This window comes from Staurois parvus, unplaced genomic scaffold (assembly GCF_062004578.1).
Source record: "Staurois parvus isolate SC_StPar_1 unplaced genomic scaffold, SC_StPar_1.0 ptg000649l, whole genome shotgun sequence".
Lineage (NCBI taxonomy): Eukaryota > Metazoa > Chordata > Amphibia > Anura > Ranidae > Staurois > Staurois parvus.
Genome location: NW_028318445.1, coordinates 794,126 through 815,251, shown reverse-complemented (window position 1 = coordinate 815,251; position 21,126 = coordinate 794,126). Strand labels below are relative to the sequence as shown.

Sequence of the window (21,126 nt, the reverse complement as noted above, 5' to 3'; positions counted from 1 at the left end):
TAATTTTTTAGTTTTTTTTATAACTATTACTTTTAATTCCGTCTGTTACCTTTTATTTACTGTCCCTCCATACTTGCAATATAACTGGAATAAAAGATCACTTAAAGGACTATAAGAAAAGGCAATTATTTAAAAAGGTTGTTAAAAAAGCAGAGCTGTACAGAAAAATAAAGCAACCAATCGGATTGCACCATTTAGTTTAGACCTGTCTGGAAGCAAGAAGGCCAACTCCTAAATTGGCTGACAGCCACATCCTTTTGCACCTTGCAGGTCGTGCTTTGCTTTGCTATGAAAAGACCTGCATGTCTATAAGAATGTTGTTTTTAGTAAGGATTTGATTGGTTTTAGATTTACTTTAGATTTGTCATGTTAACAGCTATCAAAAATAACAATCTGAAGTTCATTTGCAAAATTTATATCTCTTCCCATGAACCTCTGCTGCAGGATTTATTGTAAATCGCATAACTGCCAATCCCTGATTTCTATAAAGAGACTCGGGATCCACAGTATTGTTTTGTGGCATTTATTTTCTCTATGGTGGCTTTTCTGATATTAAACAACAGTGTGGCTTTGTATTTTACTGCAGCCCTAAAGGGATTCTGTACTGGAGGAACAAGAAAGGTGGCTAAGGGTCTGTAACTAGCTATTAAATTCTAAGATCTCTACTACTGAAAGGCAAGTTTGACCAAAACTAATTTTCAGTTTGGGGTGGGTAGCGGTTAAGTGTGCCAGGTGCTGACTACCATAGCAGGTGTGCAGACCTTGGGTTCTGAGGGGTCACCACTAAATTCACTGAAAGAAAGGAAGCGCTGGTAGTGTAAAATGGACCTGAACTCAAAAATTGAATATTGCACCTTATACGGAACCTCTAGAAATGTTATTTGTGCTTAGGCAGTACCTTGGAAATTAAAGTGCAATTCCTGCCTAACCATAACTATTCTTAAAAATGTCCCCTCCCCCTATTGCTACCTATGCTGCCTACCCTATGTAGAAAAGATCTGTATACTCATATATTTTTTCAGCCCACTCTGGTCCCACAGTTCCAGCTCCCCTATGTCAGGGTGAGCTCCACAACAGCTATGAACTCTGGGAGCAGTAATCTCACCCTAGGCATCCATAGCCAGCCTTTGTGGGCGCTTTCCTCTCTCCCCTGCAGCTGGCTGCTCACTGTCGCAGGGGAGCTGGAGCTGCGGGATATCAGACCAGAGTGGGCTGAAAAAAGGTAAGTTAGCAGATTTTTTTTTTTACATAGGGTAGGCAGGAATTCCACTTTAACCTTTTGCCTTGGACTCCTTTTGAAAAATATACATGCACTTTCTGATGTGACTGGGACGAGGAATTCCTGTTCTGTGTATTATTATTATTATTATTATTATACAGTATTTATAAAGTGCCAATAGTTCGCTCAGCGCTGTACATTACAAAGGGGGACAGAACATGTGACAGAACAATACCAATACAATGCAAAACATGAGGGGATCGAGGGCCCTGCTCTTTCGAGCTTACAATCTAGGAGAGCAGTATATGTGCAGTGTGAGATCATCCAAGATACTGCATCCTCTGACTGCTAAGCTCACAAGAATTGGCGATGCCACTACTGTGTTGCTCACTGTTCTCCTTGCTGTAGAGGAAACTGTACCTGAAGTGGCGCAATGCAAGAATCTCCCTGCCAAAGCCCTGCTCCTACTAAGTTGGCTGACAAAGCAGAAAAGAAAAGAGCCTAGAGGAAATAGTGGTGATAGCTTCCACGGTACATGTCCTCTTTAACGCTAAAGTATCACACCTGTTCCCACCATTCCTACTGATTTTTTTTTTTTTTGTTCTATATCAGGCTTTCTCAATCTATTTCCCAAGAGGAACCTCTGGATGGGAAAAACGCCCCCTGTAGTGGTCAGCAGAAAGAATGTTCCCCTTACAGTGGTGGTCACAATGCCACCCTCACCAACAGCTAAAAAGATCACTGGTGTAATGCCGCTGGCTCTTACAAGTGGCATTGGACCTAGAACCATTAAGGCACCATCAAATGGGAGGTCAATAAACCACAGCTCAAGGAACCCCTAGCAACGCCTGGAGGAACCCTGGTTGAGAATGGTTGTTCTATATTATGGAGAATGTAAAAGGAGGAGGTGGAACACTCAAAACTCCCAGGAATCTGTAACAAAAATGAGACACATGGCAGGGAGGTTTGACTGTTGGTGCATTCAAAGTATAGAGCAGTGCTCTCCAAACATTGGCTGGGAGCCAGATGTGGCCCTTTGCTTACCTTTATCTGGCCCTTGGGGCACTATTTCTCCCAATGCCATTAACAATGGGGCATAATTCCTGCTACTGACACCAACAATCTAGCATGATTTCTGTATTTTACACCAAGAATGAGGCACTATTCCTCCCACTAATAGCAATGGTGGGGCACTAATTCACCTACTGACACCAATGATGGGGCACTATTCCGCCCACTGACACCAATGATGGGGCACTATTCCTCCCACTGATACCAATGATGGGGCACCATTCCTCACACTGATACCAATGATGGGGCACTATTCCTCCCACTGATACCAATGATGGGGCACTATTCCTCCCACTGATACCAATGATGGGGCACCATTCCTCACACTGATACCAATGATGGGGGACTATTCCTCCCACTGACACCAATGATGGGGCACTATTCCGCCCACTGACAGTAATGATGGGGCACTATTCCTCCCACTGACACCAATGATGGGGCACTATTCCGCCCACTGACACCAATGATGGGGCACTAATCCACCTACTGACACCAATGATGGGGCACTATTCCGCCCACTGACACAAATGATGGAGCACTGTTTCACCCACTAACACAAATGATGGGGCACTAATCCACCTACTGACACCAATGATGGGGCACTGTTTCACCCACTAACACAAATGATGGGACAGTATTCCACCCACTGACACCAATGATGGGGCACTATTCCGCCTACTGACACAAATCATGGGGCACTATTCCGCCCACTAACACAAATGATGGGGCACTATTCCTCCCACTGACACCAGCAATAGGGCACTATTCCTCCCACTGATACCAATGATGAGGCACTATTCCTCCCACTGACACCAATGATGGGGCACTATTCCGCCCACTGATACCAATGATGGGGCACTATTCCTCCCACTAACACAAATGATGGGGCACTATTCCGCCCACTACCACAAATGATGGGGCACTATTCCGCCCACTACCACAAATGATGGGGCACTATTCCTCCCACTGACACCAGCAATAGGGCACTATGCCTCTCATGGACACCAATGATGGGGCATTGTTTCTGAAGCCAGGACATTTTCTACTCCCAATGGCCACAGTCTGTCCCCTCTTAAGTCTGAAGGTTAGTAAAGTGGCCCTTTGTTTAGAAAGTTTGGAGACCCCTGGTTTAGAAGGAATGCAGGATCCAACCCAGACAATCTGGGGAGCTACAGAACTCTCTACAACTTGCAGTTTGTCACTATAAACACCAACTGCTGCTGCCAATCAGGTTGACCAACGGTGATTGACAGTTCCCATGTGTGTCATCTAAGCATGCAGCTGTCATGTTATCACAATCGTCTCTGCACTCCAAGAGAACGGCCTTGATTGTTTGTTCAGAAAATAATGGCAGGATGATAGACGCTGATTTATTTATAGAGAGATTGGTGAATCATTGTCAGGGAGTCCTTTGTTGTCCATGTAGGAGTGGAGTCTCAGCAGAAGGGGAGGAATAGGCTATGTTGTTGAGCTGAATAATCCCCTGGCTGGTTCGGAGTTTGGCTGCAGGCGTTGGGAGGTGTGTGCGTACTCACATGCGTATTTTGGGCTGTGCAATCTGCCACTTTCTGCAGGTGATGGAAAAAGAAACGTGTTTCAAACATCTTTTGGCAGCAGATACATTTGGCAACAGATGTTACAGTCCTCCCTTACATTTCTGTATTGTTATATTGAGGTTGCAAAATATTTTCATGTATTTTAGCCACATCCAGAATCAAAACTGAACTCCAAGCTCAAAGACAAACACACGGCTGGAATACATATATGGCGGTTGTTTTAACTGCCGAAGGATACGTATTTCTGTACATGCATGCAGCATAGGTTGGTGATCTGACTTTTCTCTGCTGCAGTGAAGCAATGAAACCCCTGGCTTCAGTCAGCGATTGGGCAATAAAGGAGCAGCAGCAACTTATTTGTTTGCCCCCTCTGCTCTCTCCTCCTAACAACATGCTGTTTACTAGTGCTTCCCTCCCACTCCTGTGTGCTGCTGTACACTAACCAGCCACTTTATTAGGTACACTTGTTCAATTGCTGGGTAACACAAATAGATAATCAGCCAATCACATGGCAGCAACTCAATGCACTTAGGCAAGTAGACGTGGTGATGACGACTTGCTGAAGTTCAAACTGAGCATCAGAATTATTATTATTAGTATACAGTATTTATGTAGCGCTAAAAGGTTTGCTCAGCGCTGTACATTATAGTGGGGGACAGAACATGAGACAATACAGTGACAAAACAAAACACGAGGGGTTCGAGGGCCCTGCTCCTTGGAGCTTACAATCTAAGAGGGAGGGGATAGTGGTACAGGAGGAAGTGGCTGTGGGGGATGGAGTGGTGGGAGGAGTGGAGGAGATTGGTTGTTAGGTGAGGGTGGGGTAGGCTTCCCTGAAGAGATGGGTTTTCAGGGTGCGCCTAAAGGTGAGGAGGGAAGGTGACAGTCTGATGGATTGGGGTAGTGAGTTCCAGAGCATGGGGGAAGTCCTGGAGAAGTCCAGCAGTCGGGCGTGGGAGGTGGAGACCAGGGAGCTAGAAAGTAGGAGGTCTTGTGAGGAGTGAAGATTACGGGTCGGGTGGTATTTGGGTATCAGGTCGGTGAGGTAGTTTGGGTCGGCATTATGAATGGCTTTGTATGTCTGTGTTAGTAGTTTGAATTTAATGCGTTGGGCAATCGGGAGCCAGTGGAGGGAATGACAGAGGGGGGTGGCAGAAGAGGAGCGGTTGGTAAGGTGGATGAGTCTGGCCACTGAGTTCAGGATAGACTGAAGCGGGGATAGTCTGCGATGGGGTTTGTCGGTGAGGAGGGAGTTGCAATAGTCCAGACGAGAGATAATAAGGGAGTGAATGAGCTGTTTAGTAATGTCTGGGGTTAGGAACAAACGTATTTTGGAGATGTTGCGGAGGTGGAAGCCTGCACGAGTTTGCCAACGATTGGACATGGGGTTGGAAGGACAGGTGTGAGTCTAGAGTGACATCTAGGACAGTGAATGGGGAAGAAATGGCATTCAAGTGAATATGAATGTGGCATGGTTGTTGGAGTATGTAAAAAAACTGCCAATCTACTGGGATTTTCACGCACAACCATCTCTAGGGCTTACAGAGAATTGTCTGAAAAGGAGAAAGTATCCAGTGAGCGGCAATTGTGTGATGCCTTGTTGATGTCAGAGGAGAATGGGCAGACTGGTTGCTGTCACATTCAGATGGTAGGGTCAGAAATTGGCGTAAACAACATGAAAGCATGGATCCATCCTGCCTTGTATCAACGGTTCAGGCTGGTAGTGGTGGTGGTGTAATGGTGTGGGGGATATTTTCTTGGCACTAGCAAGGTGGACCTTTTAAAGTGGCCGGTGAGTGTATATGATATTACTACAGGCTCCTACCAATTAAAATTGGTTATTTAAAGAGACCCTACGACCTTGCCCATGTCAGGCAAAGAGACCCGTATCTCTGCAATGGGCCACCCAGTTTTTCCTGATTATGGTCAAGGAAGAGCTTTGCCACAGGCTCTGTACTGGTGACAGGAACACCTGAAAGCCTCTTAAATACAATCAGAGTTCTGGAAATGGCATACTGCCCAGACACCCAACAGCTTTTAGCATCAACAAGGTACTTGGCCCTAGCCTTCTATCAATACTGCAAAGTCTTACTACTCTATAACTTGCTGCTAAGACCGCCTGTGTCCTCTGCCTTTGCCTACAAATGCTTCTATGGACCATCATGGCAACCATTGTTCTCAGGCAACTGGGAAAACCTCTTTCTTCATGTCTCAGGATAGACAACCCCCCTGGCCCAGTCCAGTCCAATCAAAGGTGCACAGATTGTCTTCTTGTCAGGTACTTATTAGGTTTTCCTAAACTCATTTGTATCTTAGGACAGTCTCCTCCCAGGTATAAGTACATCAACACTGGATAGCTGTTTGGAGAACTGAAAAAAATGTCTGACTTTAACCTGGGGCCAATATCGTTCATATTTTTCTGGCATTTTTATGACTGGAATGTATGCATATACTGACTGTTTAAATCAAATTTATGGCGGTGTTTCCAAGCTTTGATTCAACATGTGCACCCATCACTACATACGGTATATGTCCAAAGGTACTGTATGTGGACAACCCTCCAATTTATTGGATTTTTTTTCCAGTAAAATGTACTGTTAATGCTACAGAATACAAAGACATTTTCCACAATTGTGTCCAAACTTTGTGGTAACAGCTTGAATGGGTCCCTGGGCACAGCTCCATAAAACCATGCTTTGATACGTTTGATATTGAGGAACCAGGGGTGGACTGACAACTCATGGGGGCCCCAGGCAATAGGGGATCATGGGGCCCCTGTGTCCTCACCCACACTCAAACCACACCCAAAAAAGCCTATGAAAAGGTACAAGGGGCATCTCATGGGGCCCCCTACTGACTCTGGGCCCTCGGGCAGTGCCCAAGTGCCCAAATAGTCAGTCTGCCCCTGGGACGAACTGAAGTAGCCTACAAATACCTCAACCTCAATTTTTTTTAACACCTTTTGGAATGGAATAGGAATTGCTGACTGCTAGCCAGGACTTCTTGTCCAGCATCAGTACCTAACCTCACAATGCTCTTATGGTGGAATTACCATAAATTTCCACGGATACACTCCGACCGCTTGTGGAGGCTGTTCTGGCCACAAAGCCATACAACTCCATGCTAATGCCCATGGTTTTCAACTGGGATGTTCCATATAGGAAGGATGGTCATGTGCAAAAAAATTTGGCTGGTTTGACACTTTAATATATCCCCACAAAGCATTTGTAAAGGAGGTTCTCTGCTTATCATGGTTCCAGCCTCATTATATGTCCTGGTAAACCAACATCCACATACCCCAAAGATCCTGCAAAGTCTATAGTGAAGTGTTATAGCCAGTCTACAGAGAAAGTCAGGAAGTTGAGAACACAGGACACGCCCGGCACTTTGGGAAACACTTTGGCTTCCTGCATTGATAATAGTCAGTAGGACGTTCTCAGTATGAATGGTATTGTTGTTGGCAGGTATAGCCATAATGTTGAGTACACCTGGGCACACAGCAGGAAAGCAGCTCTGCCTTTGAGGAAACCCAATGACTGTTTTATAGCATTTTGGGAAGCTGGCAGCACATTCTGATAAAATTCCATGGCTGGCAGCAAAAATCATTACCATTATTTGGCACCAAACGCCAAAAGTTGCATGTTCAATCGCATTTTTCCAGCGTAGCTTGTTGGTACATTTTATTAAACATGTAATGGTACCAGATTTCAGAGTTGTAACTAGGCTATTATTTAATGTGGCCGCTCTGTAGTTGTTTGCCATTTATCTTCAATGGGCGTGGAAGTGGGAGAGGTGAGAAATGTAGGATTGCCGCCAAGGAAAGTATTGTACTTCCATTTTATTTCCAAACTCCCACACTTACAGGTCTTTGTTTAGAGAAAACTAGCAGATTTTTTTGAGCTTTTTAAAAGATATGTCAATAGGATCCACTTAATGTAAGTCAAAAAATTAGTGAGTGTTGGTTTTAAACAAATTGCTTCTATGTATCATTTTTAGCTGAATTACATAGGGGCAGCCATATTGTTTCATTACATATGCAGCTTTGCTTATTGCTCAGTAGTACTACACATGGATTGTGCTTTACTGTTCCCTCTGGCTTAGTACAAGTCTACCAGTCAGGACTGACTGATGGAAAATATTGCATGTTATTTTGTCTCATTGATTTTACTTTCAGAGATCTGATGGGGAGCACAGTGCAGTCCATATTCCTCCAAACTTTGCAAACAATTAGATCTAAATCTAATGTCTGTGCTAGGCATTCATGGGAATCCCTAACAGAGGCCCCAAAAAGGCTTATAATAGAGCCTGGTCTTAAATGGTTGTAAAACAGTCAAATACACATCTTTACGTTTATTGGATGCGCAGCTGCAGCAAATTCTGTGCGTACCAGTTTTAGTAAATCTCCCCCACTGTGTACTGTCAGCCTTCTGCATTTCGTAATGTAGTTGTGTTTGGTGTCTAGTCTATCTAACAGAAACATGCATATGATTCATATCATATTTGGTGTCTATTAAATCATAAGTTTATTATGTTCAATAATCTGTTGGTTGTCAGATTGTAAAACCTAGTCATTTAGAAATATAGATGTAGTTTGAAAATTTGGCAATAAGAGTAACACACTGGCTAAATGATTAGCACTTCCGTCTGGCAGTACTAGAGTCGTTGGTTTGAATCCCAGCCACAGCACCACCTGCCCGGAGCTTGCATGTTCTCCCTGTGCCTGCTTGGGTTTCTTCCAGGTACTCAGGTTTCCTTCCACACTCCAAAGACACGCTGGTAGGTTAATTGGCTCCTGTCTAGATTGGCCCTAGTATGTGTATGCATGAATGTGAGCTAGGTACCTTAGATTGTACACCCCTTGAGGGTTAGGGAGTGATATGAATGTACAATATATATGTATATATATATGTGTGTAAAGTTCTGTGTAAATTGACGGCGCTATACAAGTACCTGAAATAAATAAATAATACTGTCCAGCCCCTTCAGCACATCCCTCGGAGCCTTTAGTTGGTTCTGTAAATTCTGTAAATGCCTTCTAAAGGTTCTTGGAAAGATGGCTGCATTTGAGGCTCTGGAATTCTCGCTTACAAAAGAAAGTCTGAAGGAATGCTTGGAGTTGTTTATGAGAGCCAGTGACCCTAATATATCAGATTAGACTAAAATCTGCATGGAACCAAAGTCCAGGCATAATTTTCACTTTTATTTATGTTTATTTTGCCATTGCTTGTAATATTTTTTTCGTAGATATTTTCATGCTCTGTATTTTTTCTTCATTAAAATGATACTTTAAAATCGTTCACCCTAATCTCTCTAATGAAAAATTTAGGAATCTGTAGGCGACCAACATATAGGCTACCATACTATGAACTCTGTTAAATTCCTGTCTGGGTGTGGCAGCAAGTATACAGACATTTCTTTTAAATGGCCAGTAGATGCTGTGAATGGCGCATGTTTCCATTAAAACATGTGTTGGAGGCCTACCTTGTAAGAGTCTAAAGGGTTAACTGCGGAATTAACCTGCCCCGTGGTGATAACTCTGTCTGCTGGCTCTTAGATTGTTGTCCTGAGAGCTGGAAAATATCTGCACAGGGTAGGATCTGAGCGTGCAATTCTCAGTTACAATAAATCTAAATGTTTTCAGTAAACATACACCTTTTAAAGAGACACCTTCATTGTGCCAAAGTGACTGTGCCTGTGCAAAGGGCCCCTCCCCCCAACCCCATGATGTTAACTTCCGTCCAGGTTCAGTTCACTATATACAAATTTCCTATATTTGTGTAGAATTTATCTGACAATCCAAACTATACTTGTAGTTTCATTGTCTTTCTCTTTACTTTGTGTATATATAGCTATGGTAGGGGTATAAGGATGTCTAAAATGGGGTGCTTCTAGACTGTTGATAATTTTAAAAGGGCACCCTATTCTAAAATGTGAAAAACTATTCTAATAGTTTTCTATAACGCAGCAACATCCACACATGTAGGACACCCAACATTAGAGGTGATTTATTTTTCCAAAGCAAATACACTTTTGCACACTGGTACTGACTAGTATTCCATTATTTCTCCTCTCCCTCAGTTTTTCTCCATCACTGAGCTAATGTGGCCCCAGCACTGATGGAGAGGGACGGGGAGGGTCAAACAAGGATGCTGTGCAGGCAACCAACATCCTCCTTATCAACTGATGATGTCATTGGTTGTCACCGGCGGCTAGAAGGTTGTAATGGTGCACATTGAAAACCTGTGGCTTTGTGTAACTAAAAGGCGGGCTTGTTCCACCCGCTGGCTTGTATACAAGTTTTGGGCAATTTTTAGACATTTTCTCAAGGCACCCTGGTTGAGAGAGGCTGTGTTAACACACCTCAATACATGAAAAAATACGGTAAGTCCTGTGCAATTTTTCAAAACTCAGTTCGCTGCAATGCATAGAATATTCGCACCTGTGCGTTGTGGCGTGCCATAACACAGGTGCGTCACAGCGCACTGAAGACGTACCTCGGGGTCAATTCAGGAAAAGTCTCATCGTCCCTAAATCCTTTTTTCGTAAATGAACTTTATTTCACAGTGAACGATGCACAGCAAAGGCCATCCAGCCCCCTTTTCCTCCTCGAATGTGTTTCGCCCTGGTAGGGGCTTAAAGCGGACCTCCACCCTTTCCGGCAGTCTTGCGCAGCTGTACAGGCTCCTCTCCTGTGCTGAAATTGCTTGCTGAAATTGCTTACTCTGATTTCGCTTTTTACAGTACCTTACCAGACGCTCCCTCCAACTATGACGACGTCAGTAAATCAAGGTAATGAAAATGGGAAGGTTCTATTCATACAATTCGATTAAACCCTAACTTTAATCATAGAGGTGGGGAGTTCATTTACTTTTAACTTCGGGGTTTCTAATTCCATAACTAATAAATGGTGTTGGTTTGATGGGTAATTCACCTTTTGGGGGATATTACGTTGAGGAGACATGACTGGTAATGGATATGTTTGATGCAATAGTGATAACTATAGATTAGAGATGGTGAAGGATATACTGGGTTATGTCTCTTTAAAGCTGAACTCCGGGATAAACAAATCTTTCCTAAATACAAGAGTCACGTGTATTCTTCCCTAAATCTTGGCGTGCTTTGTGTATTTCTTCCAGATCCAGTGTGAAACTTTACCTCTGTGCAGGAGCTGTAACAAAGACCGCTCACTGCTGCTCTCTCTCTTGGTGCAGGGTGACTGGTCTTGTCTCCGCCCCCTCCTGTAGTTTCCTGCAGGCAGTCTGTAGTGGGTGGAGCTGCTGGGCCCCTCCCACAGCTCTGCTGTCTGCACAGGCTATGTACAGCACAGTGATGATGTCACTGCTACTGTTACCAGGTAATATCTGGGGGTTTCAAAGATACTTGGAACACACAAAGTGGATTTAGATCCTTTGTGACTCATGAGAAATATATTTAATAGCTAAGTTCACCTTTAAGATAAAAAAAAATTGTATCGAGATCATGTATATTTAGTTTTTTTGCTATCTTGTGAAAAGAAAACTTGAAAATCTGAATAAAAGTAATTAAAAAAAAAAAAAGATAAAAAAATGATAAATGCATATATTTTTGCAGGAAAAAATTGTGCATTTATTATTTTTCTACAGGAGCCTGCAGAGCATTGCACAGCCATCGGCGCATCATTGGTGCAATCTAGGGCTCCTGCAGACAATTCCCTCTGCATTCTTTTCATATCTCTGTACGGGCTTCAGTTAGAAAGCTGGAGGACGTATCAATGGACTGCAAGTGTCTTGATGATTGCACTTCTAGTCCATTGAAACTACAAGTCCCTCTGCAGCAGTAGAAGATGGGGCTTGTAGTTGATTTATTCACAGATCACTGTGAATGAATGAATGAATGACATAGCTGTGCGGGCAGAACGCCACACAGACGTGCCGATTTCTACATGTAACAGCGGCTGTGCAGGAAAAAGAACTGCCGTCCGCTATAATCAGGAGGGGGCTCTTGGGGTGGGATGCAGTTGATTAGGAACATGTTACACCCTAAATACGAGTATAATATATTATATTTTCCTAAAGGTGAACTTATCCTTTTGAATGAAGATTTTTGTGCCCGGAGTTCAGCTTTAATTATAGGAATCATGGGTAATATGTACATAATTATACTTCCATACCGTGCCAACTCTGCACCTCTTCCAGGGGTGAAACATGTTGAAGGAGGAGGAGCAGGGTCTGGTGGATGGCATTACATGTAATGCACTGTTCAGCAAAGAAGAGTTGGGCAGTGTTGCAGCTTCTCCTATATTGATTTGCATCTTTGGGGTTAGGAGATGGTACATTTTGGCCAGGGCATCCGCTGCCTGTGGTGAAGCCATAAGCCCAACTTGTGCACTACTGTTTGCTACTGCTTTGGAGTGCAATCCCCAACACATACGCAGAGCATTACTGTAAGACGTGTAATGATAGAACGTGGGATGTGATGGTGGTGTGGATGAGCCCTCAGTGTTCTCGGGGGAAATAACATGGTGGGAGAAGTGAACACTGGAGCTTCAACAGCCACCTCTATTATCAATATATTATAAAGGCTGCACAAAAAGTAATGCAAACGTGGGTAGAATGTTTTTTATTAATGTACATATGTCATTCAGATTTCACATGTTGGTAGAGTAACTCTTCCTCCTTCCTTCTTCCTCCTTCCTTCTTCCTCCTTCCTTCTTCCTCCTTCCTTCTTCCTTTTTCCTCCTTCCTTTTTCCTCCTTCCTTTTTCCTCCTTCCTTCTTCCTCCTTCCTTCTTCCTCCTTCCTTCTTCCTCCTTCCTCCTTCCTCCTTCCTCCTTCCTTCTTCCTCCTTCCTTCTTCCTCCTTCCTTCTTCCTCCTTCCTTCTTCCTCCTTTCTTCTTCCTCCTTCTTTCTTCTTCCTCCTTCCTTTTTTCTGCTTACTTCTTTCTTTATCTTTCTTTTTCCTTCCTCCTTATTCTTTTCTGTTTTCTTTCTTCTTCATCTTTCTTTTTTCCTTCTTCCTTTCTTCTTCGTCTTTCTTTTTTCCTTCTTCCTTTCTTCTTCGTCTTTCTTTTTTCCCTCTTCCTTTCTTCTTCGTCTTTCTTTTTTCCCTCTTCCTTTCTTCTTCGTCTTTCGTTTTTCCCTCTTCCTTTCTTCTTCGTCTTTCGTTTTTCCCTCTTCCTTTCTTCGTCTTTCTTTTTTCCTTCTTCCTTTCTTCTTCGTCCTTCTTTTTTCCTTCTTCCTTTCTTCTTCGTCTTTCTTTTTTCCCTCTTCCTTTCTTCTTCGTCTTTCTTTTTTCCCTCTTCCTTTCTTCTTCGTCTTTCTTTTTTCCTTCTTCCTTTCTTCTTCGTCTTTCTTTTTTCCTTCTTCCTTTCTTCTTCGTCTTTCTTTTTTCCTTCTTCTTTTCTTCTTCGTCTTTCTTTCTTCCTTCTTCCTTTCTTCTTCGTCTTTCTTTCTTCCTTTCTTCTTCGTCTTTCTTTCTTCCTTCTTCCTTTCTTCTTTGTCTTTCTTTTTCCTCCTATATCTTTCTTTTTCCTTCTTCATCTTTCATTTTCCTTCTTCATCTTTCATTTTCCTTCTTCATCTTTCATTTTCCTTCTTCATCTTTCATTTTCCTTCTTCATCTTTCATTTTCCTTCTTCCTCTTTCATTTTTCTTCTTCCTCTTTCATTTTTCTTCTTCATCTATCCTCTTTTTTTTTCCTTCTTCCTTTCATTTTCCTTCTTCCTCTTTCCTCTTCCTCTTTCTTTTTCCTCTTCCTTTCTTCTTCTTCTTCTGTAAATAATGCATTCCAAGCAGAAGCAAAGTGCCGTCACTTGATGAAGGAGTTCTTGATGAAGGATGGGAGCAGGCTGTCCGACATCCACAGAGGGCAACAGAATGTTTACAGAGATGGCACCATTGACAAAAGCAATGTAGACCGATGGATGAAGTTTAAAGAAGGTGAAGCCAGCATTGAGGACAAACCACGCAGTGGGAGATCATAAATGCCAGACAGCCTGAACCCTTCCTTCATCTAGAAATCAATGGGGCCCGTTGCTTCTGCTTAGAATTCATTATTTATCTGCAATAATGAAGAAAACCTACAGAGGAAGAGTTACTCTATCAACATGTGAAAATTGAATGTCCTAAGCAAATTAATAAAAAAAAAGTTATGCACAGTTTTGCGTTACTTTCGGTACATTCCTCATATAATGTGACTTATTAATGATTTGCAGCCAAGTTTGCTCATGTTTCAGCGGAAGGCACTATTGTACTTTATTGTTAGGTTTGTAATAACAAGACATTGAACGGTTTATAAACCTTTTGTGTTTTTATTATTATAAGCTGTGTAAGTGAGTATTTATTCCTAATCTACTTATACATGAGAGTTTAAAGGACAACTTCGCCCCCCCCCCCCCACACACCTTTTCTCCTCCCCCCCCCCTCCCCCATCCCCATGACTTGTTATGTTAGGTTAAATGTGTCTATGCATCTGTCCCCGCTTTCAGAGTTCAGGCAGCATGGCCCCTGAAGATACAACAGCTCCATCCCCCAACTGTTCTGTGAATGGACTCCTGCAGCGTCCTGTGATAGGCAACAGGAGATCCCCAGGATTCCCAGGTTGAGGTAGAGGACACACCAAGCCTGAATGGTGGTAGGGGGTGTGCCGCCAGAAAGAAAAAAACTCCTCCGAGACGGGGGGGGGCGATGAGGCATGAAGCTAAACTTCACTTGCGGAGTGAAGTTCCATTTTAAAGTGGCACTAACATCAGACTCTTTCATGGTAAAGATGGTATGATCTGGTCTCTCCTCACCTCTATGGCCAGTGCGTAAACTGTCAGATCGTTTCCTGGGCTCACGGGTAAGAACTGTAAGCCTGAGAAACACCAGCGAGCAGTGCGGGGGGTTGTTGGGGGATGGAATGGGAGAACTCTCCTGCCGTGTCTAAAAGCAATCCAGCAGCTAATCGGATGCTTGGATCACTTTTATGAGAGAGAGAGAATCTCCGGCTGAAAAAAAAAAATAAAGCTTCAGCCATAACCACTTCAAAGCCGAAACATATATATGCATTGCGGTCTTGAAGTGGTTAGGCACAGTTGCATACTGTCCATAATGTCCATATAGCTCACCCACCCCCCGAACATGGCGCCGGAGCACAGCACCAACCGACATGTGAAGATGCATTCCTGGCTAGGAGAGCACATGTCAGGGTGGCTACATGCAGCCTCCAGATAGACTCTGCAAGACAATGTAGCCACCCAATGAGCAGAAATAAAATGCACCAAACGATACACAGCAAGCCATATGGGCCATGTGCCCATGATAGGTCAAGGTCCTCACAAGCATCACCACCCTTTTGTGTACATCAGCTACGGGGCGGGGAATCTTCTGTCTGCAGCTCACTGGCCTAACAATGGGGGATAACATCTATGTTCCAATGGCCTTGGGTTCAGACTGAACCCAATTCTAAACCCAATGTCCTTGTTCCTTATCAGTTACTTTGTTCTTAGCTATCTAAGGGCTAGAGACCCCCTCCTCTCTATGTTGTAACGAAGAGAAGACAGAGAGGCTACTTTAGTCCTGTGCTAGGGTGACAACACTGCTTCTCCATACAGTACAGTGAGCAAATGTTGTCACCATAGGACAGGAAGTTTGTTACTGGAAGGATATCCGTACAAGATCTTATTTTACAAAAAATAATCCATACACATCTACTACTTAGTGGCCCTGTAATCTATTTTCATAAAATTGTTTAACTTTTTAATCTTTATGTCTTTTTGTAATGTCCTTCGTGGCTCCTGAACTTTCTATTCCCTCCCCCCCCCCCACTTCCCTTTGATCGAAACAAGCAGAGCACATTGCTTGCAGTCATGAGCACTGCTCTATGCACACTACAAATCCCATAGTCCACCTCGGGAGAGAGCATGAGGCTTTGTTCCTACATACAGTGGGACCATGGAGCACAAACGTAGCCACCCTCTAACACAGTGGTTCTCAACCTGTGGGTCATGACCCCTTTGGGGGTCGAACAACCCTTTCACAGGGGTCCCCTAAGACCATCGGAAAACACATATTTCCGATGTGTAAAGAGCAGCTACTGTGTAGAAAGCAGCTGCTGTGTTGAAAGCAGCTACTCTGTTAAAAGCAGCTACTGTGTTGAAAGCAGCTACTCTGTTAAAAGCAGCTACTGTGTTGAAAGCAGCAGTATTGGAGGTAAAACGACACTCATGAATTATAATTACTGGGTAAATAATTTTATGGTTGGGGGGGGGGTCACCACAACATGAGGAACTGTAATAAAGGGTCGCGGCATTAGGAAGGCTGAGTACCACTGCTCTAACAGGTAGGAGGATCATAGCAGGACAAAGAAGACATTTGAAGATTTGAGGCTGAGAGTAATAGAAGGGATTTCTCTGAGTTACGAAAAGCTACTTGAATAGAATTATTTCTTTTTAACCAGAGTATGGTGCCACCTTAAAGATGAATTCCAGGTATGGATACTTTATGCATAGTTACATTGATCCAGCTTGGACCAAAATAACTAGGCCCTTGAAAACTGGAGATCACTGTAGTAGGCGGGGAAGTGACGTCACACTCTCCACCTCATCCAATCAGTAAACATTTTCCATTGATTCAAAGAAGGCAACACATTCCCTGAAGGGTGCCCATGCTGAGCGGCGGACCTCTTCTATTCCCAATGCAGAAGGCCGGCCATTTGGCACAGGACATGGGAGAGGACTGGTGTAGAGGTGTCTACTTCAGTGATTTCCAGTTTCCAGGGGCATCGGCCAGGTATGTTGTATACATAGGTACATTGGGCCAAGCTGGATGTATAAAATATCCATACCTGCAATTTATCTGTAAGAGCCCATTCACAGTTGTCTGTTCCTGTACATTGCGCTATTGCACGTTGCGTCATGTTTTAATATGTGATTCATCAATGCAGCCCATTAATTTCCAATGGGCTGCCAATGCACAGGAACGGCTTTTTTCTGATGCAGCCTAACGCATTGCATGGTAGTGTGTACCACATGTTGTCTTGCATTGCAGTGCATGTGCGTCACAGCTGTGTTGCCTTGCTGCGTTTGGGTGCTCTACAACATGAACAAAACTACTGCCAAAAGCACCAACTCATGTCCCAGAAGACTACGGGGAGGGAGGACAACTTCCGCTTCCAATCACATCGGAAGTGGGAGCGGGTACCTGTCAAATTCAGGTACCCCCCTGCTCCCCAAAGGTGCCAGTCCTTAAAAGGGAGTGGGGGACAAAGCCTTAAAGTGGAACTTCCCCTTCTGGGTGGAGCTCTGCTTTAAATTAGATGGCGAGGAGGCAACATATCGCCTGCTTACCACATGTCAAACACACTTGGATCACTCTTCAGTGGAGCAGCATTGCCTGATGCACTTGTGAATGAGCCCTTTAGTTGCATTCGGCATCGGCACCCTTAGGGCTCGTTCACATATAAAGTTGGGGGGTGGTAACCCTGCTTCATGCCGCAGCAGAAAGTAAACCCCCTGTTGCTTTTGGTGGGTTCTACTGCATTCCATTCGCAACCAATTTAAGTAAATGGGGGGCACTGTGCAAGCGTCCCACAACTGCATGCTTCTGCGGGGTCCAAGGGGTTAAAGCAGGTGGTGAGAAAGCAACTCAACGCTGCCTGCTTTAACCCCTTGTTTGCTGTATTGCACAAGATTGCAGGGCACTTTCAGAGCTGCCTCATTTACTTGAATGGGTCATGCTTGGCAAGTGTTACACCCACCAACAATGACGGGGCGTATAACTCTGATGCTGCGACACCCCTGGCTACTGCAGCTAAAGGGGGTGCGATTAGGAAAGGGGTGATAAAAACACACCTCAGCTATGGGTTTTACCATCCCCCAAACTGCAAATGTAAATGAACCCTTATTGTTCTGAGCCCCCTATAAGGCTGCTTTCACACTGATGTGCCACGGGTTACCTGCACCGCGGGTGCAGTGCAGTGCATCTGCGATTTTCCTGGGTTAGCTGCACTTTGCCATAGACTTCTGTTATATCCTGCAGGTGTGACACACTTTCTAAAAGGGCACCAAACCCGCAGGATATAATAGAAGTCTATGGCTAAGTGCAGCAAATCCGCAGGAAAGCCGCTGGCACACTGCATAGCACCCCCAGTGTGGGTAAACCGCAGCACATCAGTGTGAAAGCAGACCTATACTATTATGCCCAGTCTATTGCTTCACACTGACCTGAAGATCTCTTCTTTCCTGCTGCTGGCCCCACTCTGGAGACCGCTAGCCAGGATAAGAGGTGGAGCTCAGTTGGTATCACTCTGCATGGGACAAGAGCCAAGACTACAGCGGAGGCATCGGCTTATGTGGCTCTTGCTCCCTACTACAGCTCCAACTTTCCAAGTAGTCCCTCTGCATTGCGGTCTGTTTGATGCTCTGAGATGGCGGGTCAGCAATCCCAGAACTCGATCTACCAGTCACCTGGCCAAGATCTACAGGTCACGGACCCCCGCCCTAACACATGTATGGTGCGGTAAAGAGCCAATCACCGCAAACCGCCGCAATGCAAAAGTGTGCTTCAGCCCCAGAGCTTTCACAGACTGTAACAAGCAACAAGACATTTTTTTTCCCTTTTGGAAAACAAAGGAGTGTCATTATGAAAGGAAGCTTGCCTATTAAATGAAAGGTTTGCAGGGAGTTTGTAAGTTGGAGTTCAAAAAATAAACTTCATTAACGCAGGCTGAGCTTCCTCCCGCCAACGCCCTGCAGAACCAGCTGATCCGGTGAGAGATGAATTTATTATAGATGAGGCTGTGTGCTATGCAAATCCTCCCCGGGCTCTGCTTACCTGTTCATCCATGATCTGGTCAAAGCATTTGGTTGTAATGTGTAGATTCCAAGAGGCAGAATGTTAGATCTATTATAGAACTAGACTAAAGCTGGTCATACACTATACAATCTTGTACAATATTCTTTAGATCTATCAACAACTATGTAGTGCAGGGGCCTGTCTTATTGCATACAAACTGAATGGGTTCCGCAGGTTTGTTCTTTATAATAAGAAGATTGTACCGTGTATGGCCAGATTAGGATAATGCAGCATGCTCCCTAAGGTCCCAACCACAACATCCTTCCTGTAGAACACGGGTGTCAAACAGGCGGCCCTCCAGCTGTTGCCAAACTACAAGTCCCATGAGGCATTGCAAGATTGACAGGTACAAGCATGACTCCCAAAGACAGAGGCATGATGGGACATGTAGTTTGGCAACAGCTGGAGGGCCGCCAGTTTGACACCCCCTGCTGTAGAAGGAGAGCACAGCCTGCACCTCCTTCCGGCTCTCTACTTCTACAAGCATCAGCACGGTACAGGAGTAATGATGCTGCCTTCACCAAGTCCTAACAGAGGAGCAGTACAGACAGCAAAAACCTAGTTGTGATCTACCTGTCATGTGGGTGACCACATAAAACCCCCAGTTTAGATCTACCTGAACCCCTCCTGACAGCTGGGAGCTGGTCCTTTTAATCATTTGTAACCCCAGATGGTTCTTGGTGATGTGATTGGCTGTCACAGTGTGCAAGTGGTCAGGAGACTGATAATAAACAGTGCCTGCGAAGTGCCATTGACAGCTCAGTCACAGTTCTGGGACGCCGGTAGTACGCATATACAGTATGTAGTGGCATGGCATAAAGCCCCACCATCGGCCCACCACATTTATGCATATGGCTGGCAGCAGGCTTTGGTACAATAAGACAGGCTTCCATTACAAGTGATAGTAAACTCAGCCTGGTACTTACCTGTAAGAATATAATAAAGCTTACCTGTAGGTACAAAGAATATCTCCCAAGTTCTGCAGTCGGTGACATCACAGGCGCTTGTGCACTGCGCTCTGATATGATGGCAAGCTAAATGTGCCATCAATCTAGAGCGCTGTGCCACGATCATGACTCCCATGGGTGGTACGTGTGTGTGTATGTATATATGTGTGTATATATATATATATATATGCAGGGCTTTTTTTCTCAGAGGAAAGGTGGTGGAACTCCCCCACCCAAACCTGGCCACGCCCCCATCAAACCCTAGGACCACCCCTTTAGAGAACAGGAATGCAAGTAAAATTTGGGAGGGGCTTCCGATGACATCATTTCCCGTACATACCATATAAGGGAAATGATGTCATCGGACCCCCGGCTGCCTCTTGCATGATCTGCATGAAACACATGCATAGATATAAAATGACTAATGTACTGACACCAGAAACACATGCATAGATATAAAATGACTAATGTACTGACACCAGAAACACATGCATAGATATAAAATGAATACCGTACTGACACCAGAAACACACGCATAGATATAAAATCAGTACCGTACTGACACCAGAAACACATGCATAGATATAAAATGACTAATGTACTGACACCAGAAACACATGCATAGATATAAAATCAGTACCGTACTGACACCAGAAACACACGCATAGATATAAAATCAGTACCGTACTGACACCAGAAACACATGCATAGATATAAAATCAGTACCGTACTGACACCAGAAACACACGCATAGATATAAAATCAGTACCGTACTGACACCAGGAACACATGCATAGATATAAAATCATGGCAGGCCGTTTGTAAACGTCCAGCATAGATATAAAATCAGTCTAGCATGCATGTGTACCCTGTCTGGTAGATGTGCCTGCTCCTACAGGCTCCCCTAGGGTTGCCACCTTTTCCTCCAAAAAATACCGTCCATCACTGAATTTATCTTTCCTGTTCCTCATGCACAGGAGGGGCGCTCTCGATCGGCGCCGCTGAGCGCTGAGCAATTGCGTTCTGAAATAGTTTAGGTGGGCTCAGGTGGGTGAGGATAGTTTAGGTGGGCTCAGATAGTTTAGGTGGGCACAGGTGGTTGGGATAGTTTAGGTGGGCACAGGCTGGGGAGAGAGTAAAAATTTAGAGCAATACATGATACTGCAGTCAGTGACAGGGAGCCGAGCGCAGCTTACCTACTCCAAGCTGTACGGCCCCTGCGTCCACGCTGTCACTGCCGTTGATGTCGCCGCGCCGCCCCCGATGTTTACACGCCGGCGGGGGGGGGCGGTGAAGCGTGCATAGTGTCCTCGCCCATCGTCCGCGCCCCCGATGTTTACACGCTGGCGGTAGAGGGGGGGGGGGGTGAAGCGTGCATGTCCCCGCTCACCGGCTGTGAGCAGCGGCAGTGACAGGTGCCGGGCACGCGCAAGCATGACATAAACAAGCCGCGTCCGGCACCTGTCACTTTCGCTGCTCTGCATAGCTTGTCAGCTCTGCAGAGGCAGTCGGTGAGCGGGG

General features: G+C 44.6%; 1 protein-coding gene across 2 annotated transcripts in view; it reads left to right on the top strand.

Moving 5' to 3' along the window:
- PPL (periplakin) overlaps window positions 1–21,126 on the top strand; it is a 130,724-nt gene that overhangs the window by 35,092 nt on the left and 74,506 nt on the right. Inside the window, exon 2 of one of the 2 annotated variants that reach the window (XM_089694097.1) lies at window positions 10,588–10,635. The exons of the other annotated variant lie outside the window; for it this stretch is intronic. Coding sequence (XP_089550223.1) covers window positions 10,588–10,635 — 48 coding nt within the window. The remainder of the gene's footprint in view (window positions 1–10,587; window positions 10,636–21,126) is intronic. 2 annotated transcript variants of the gene reach the window in all.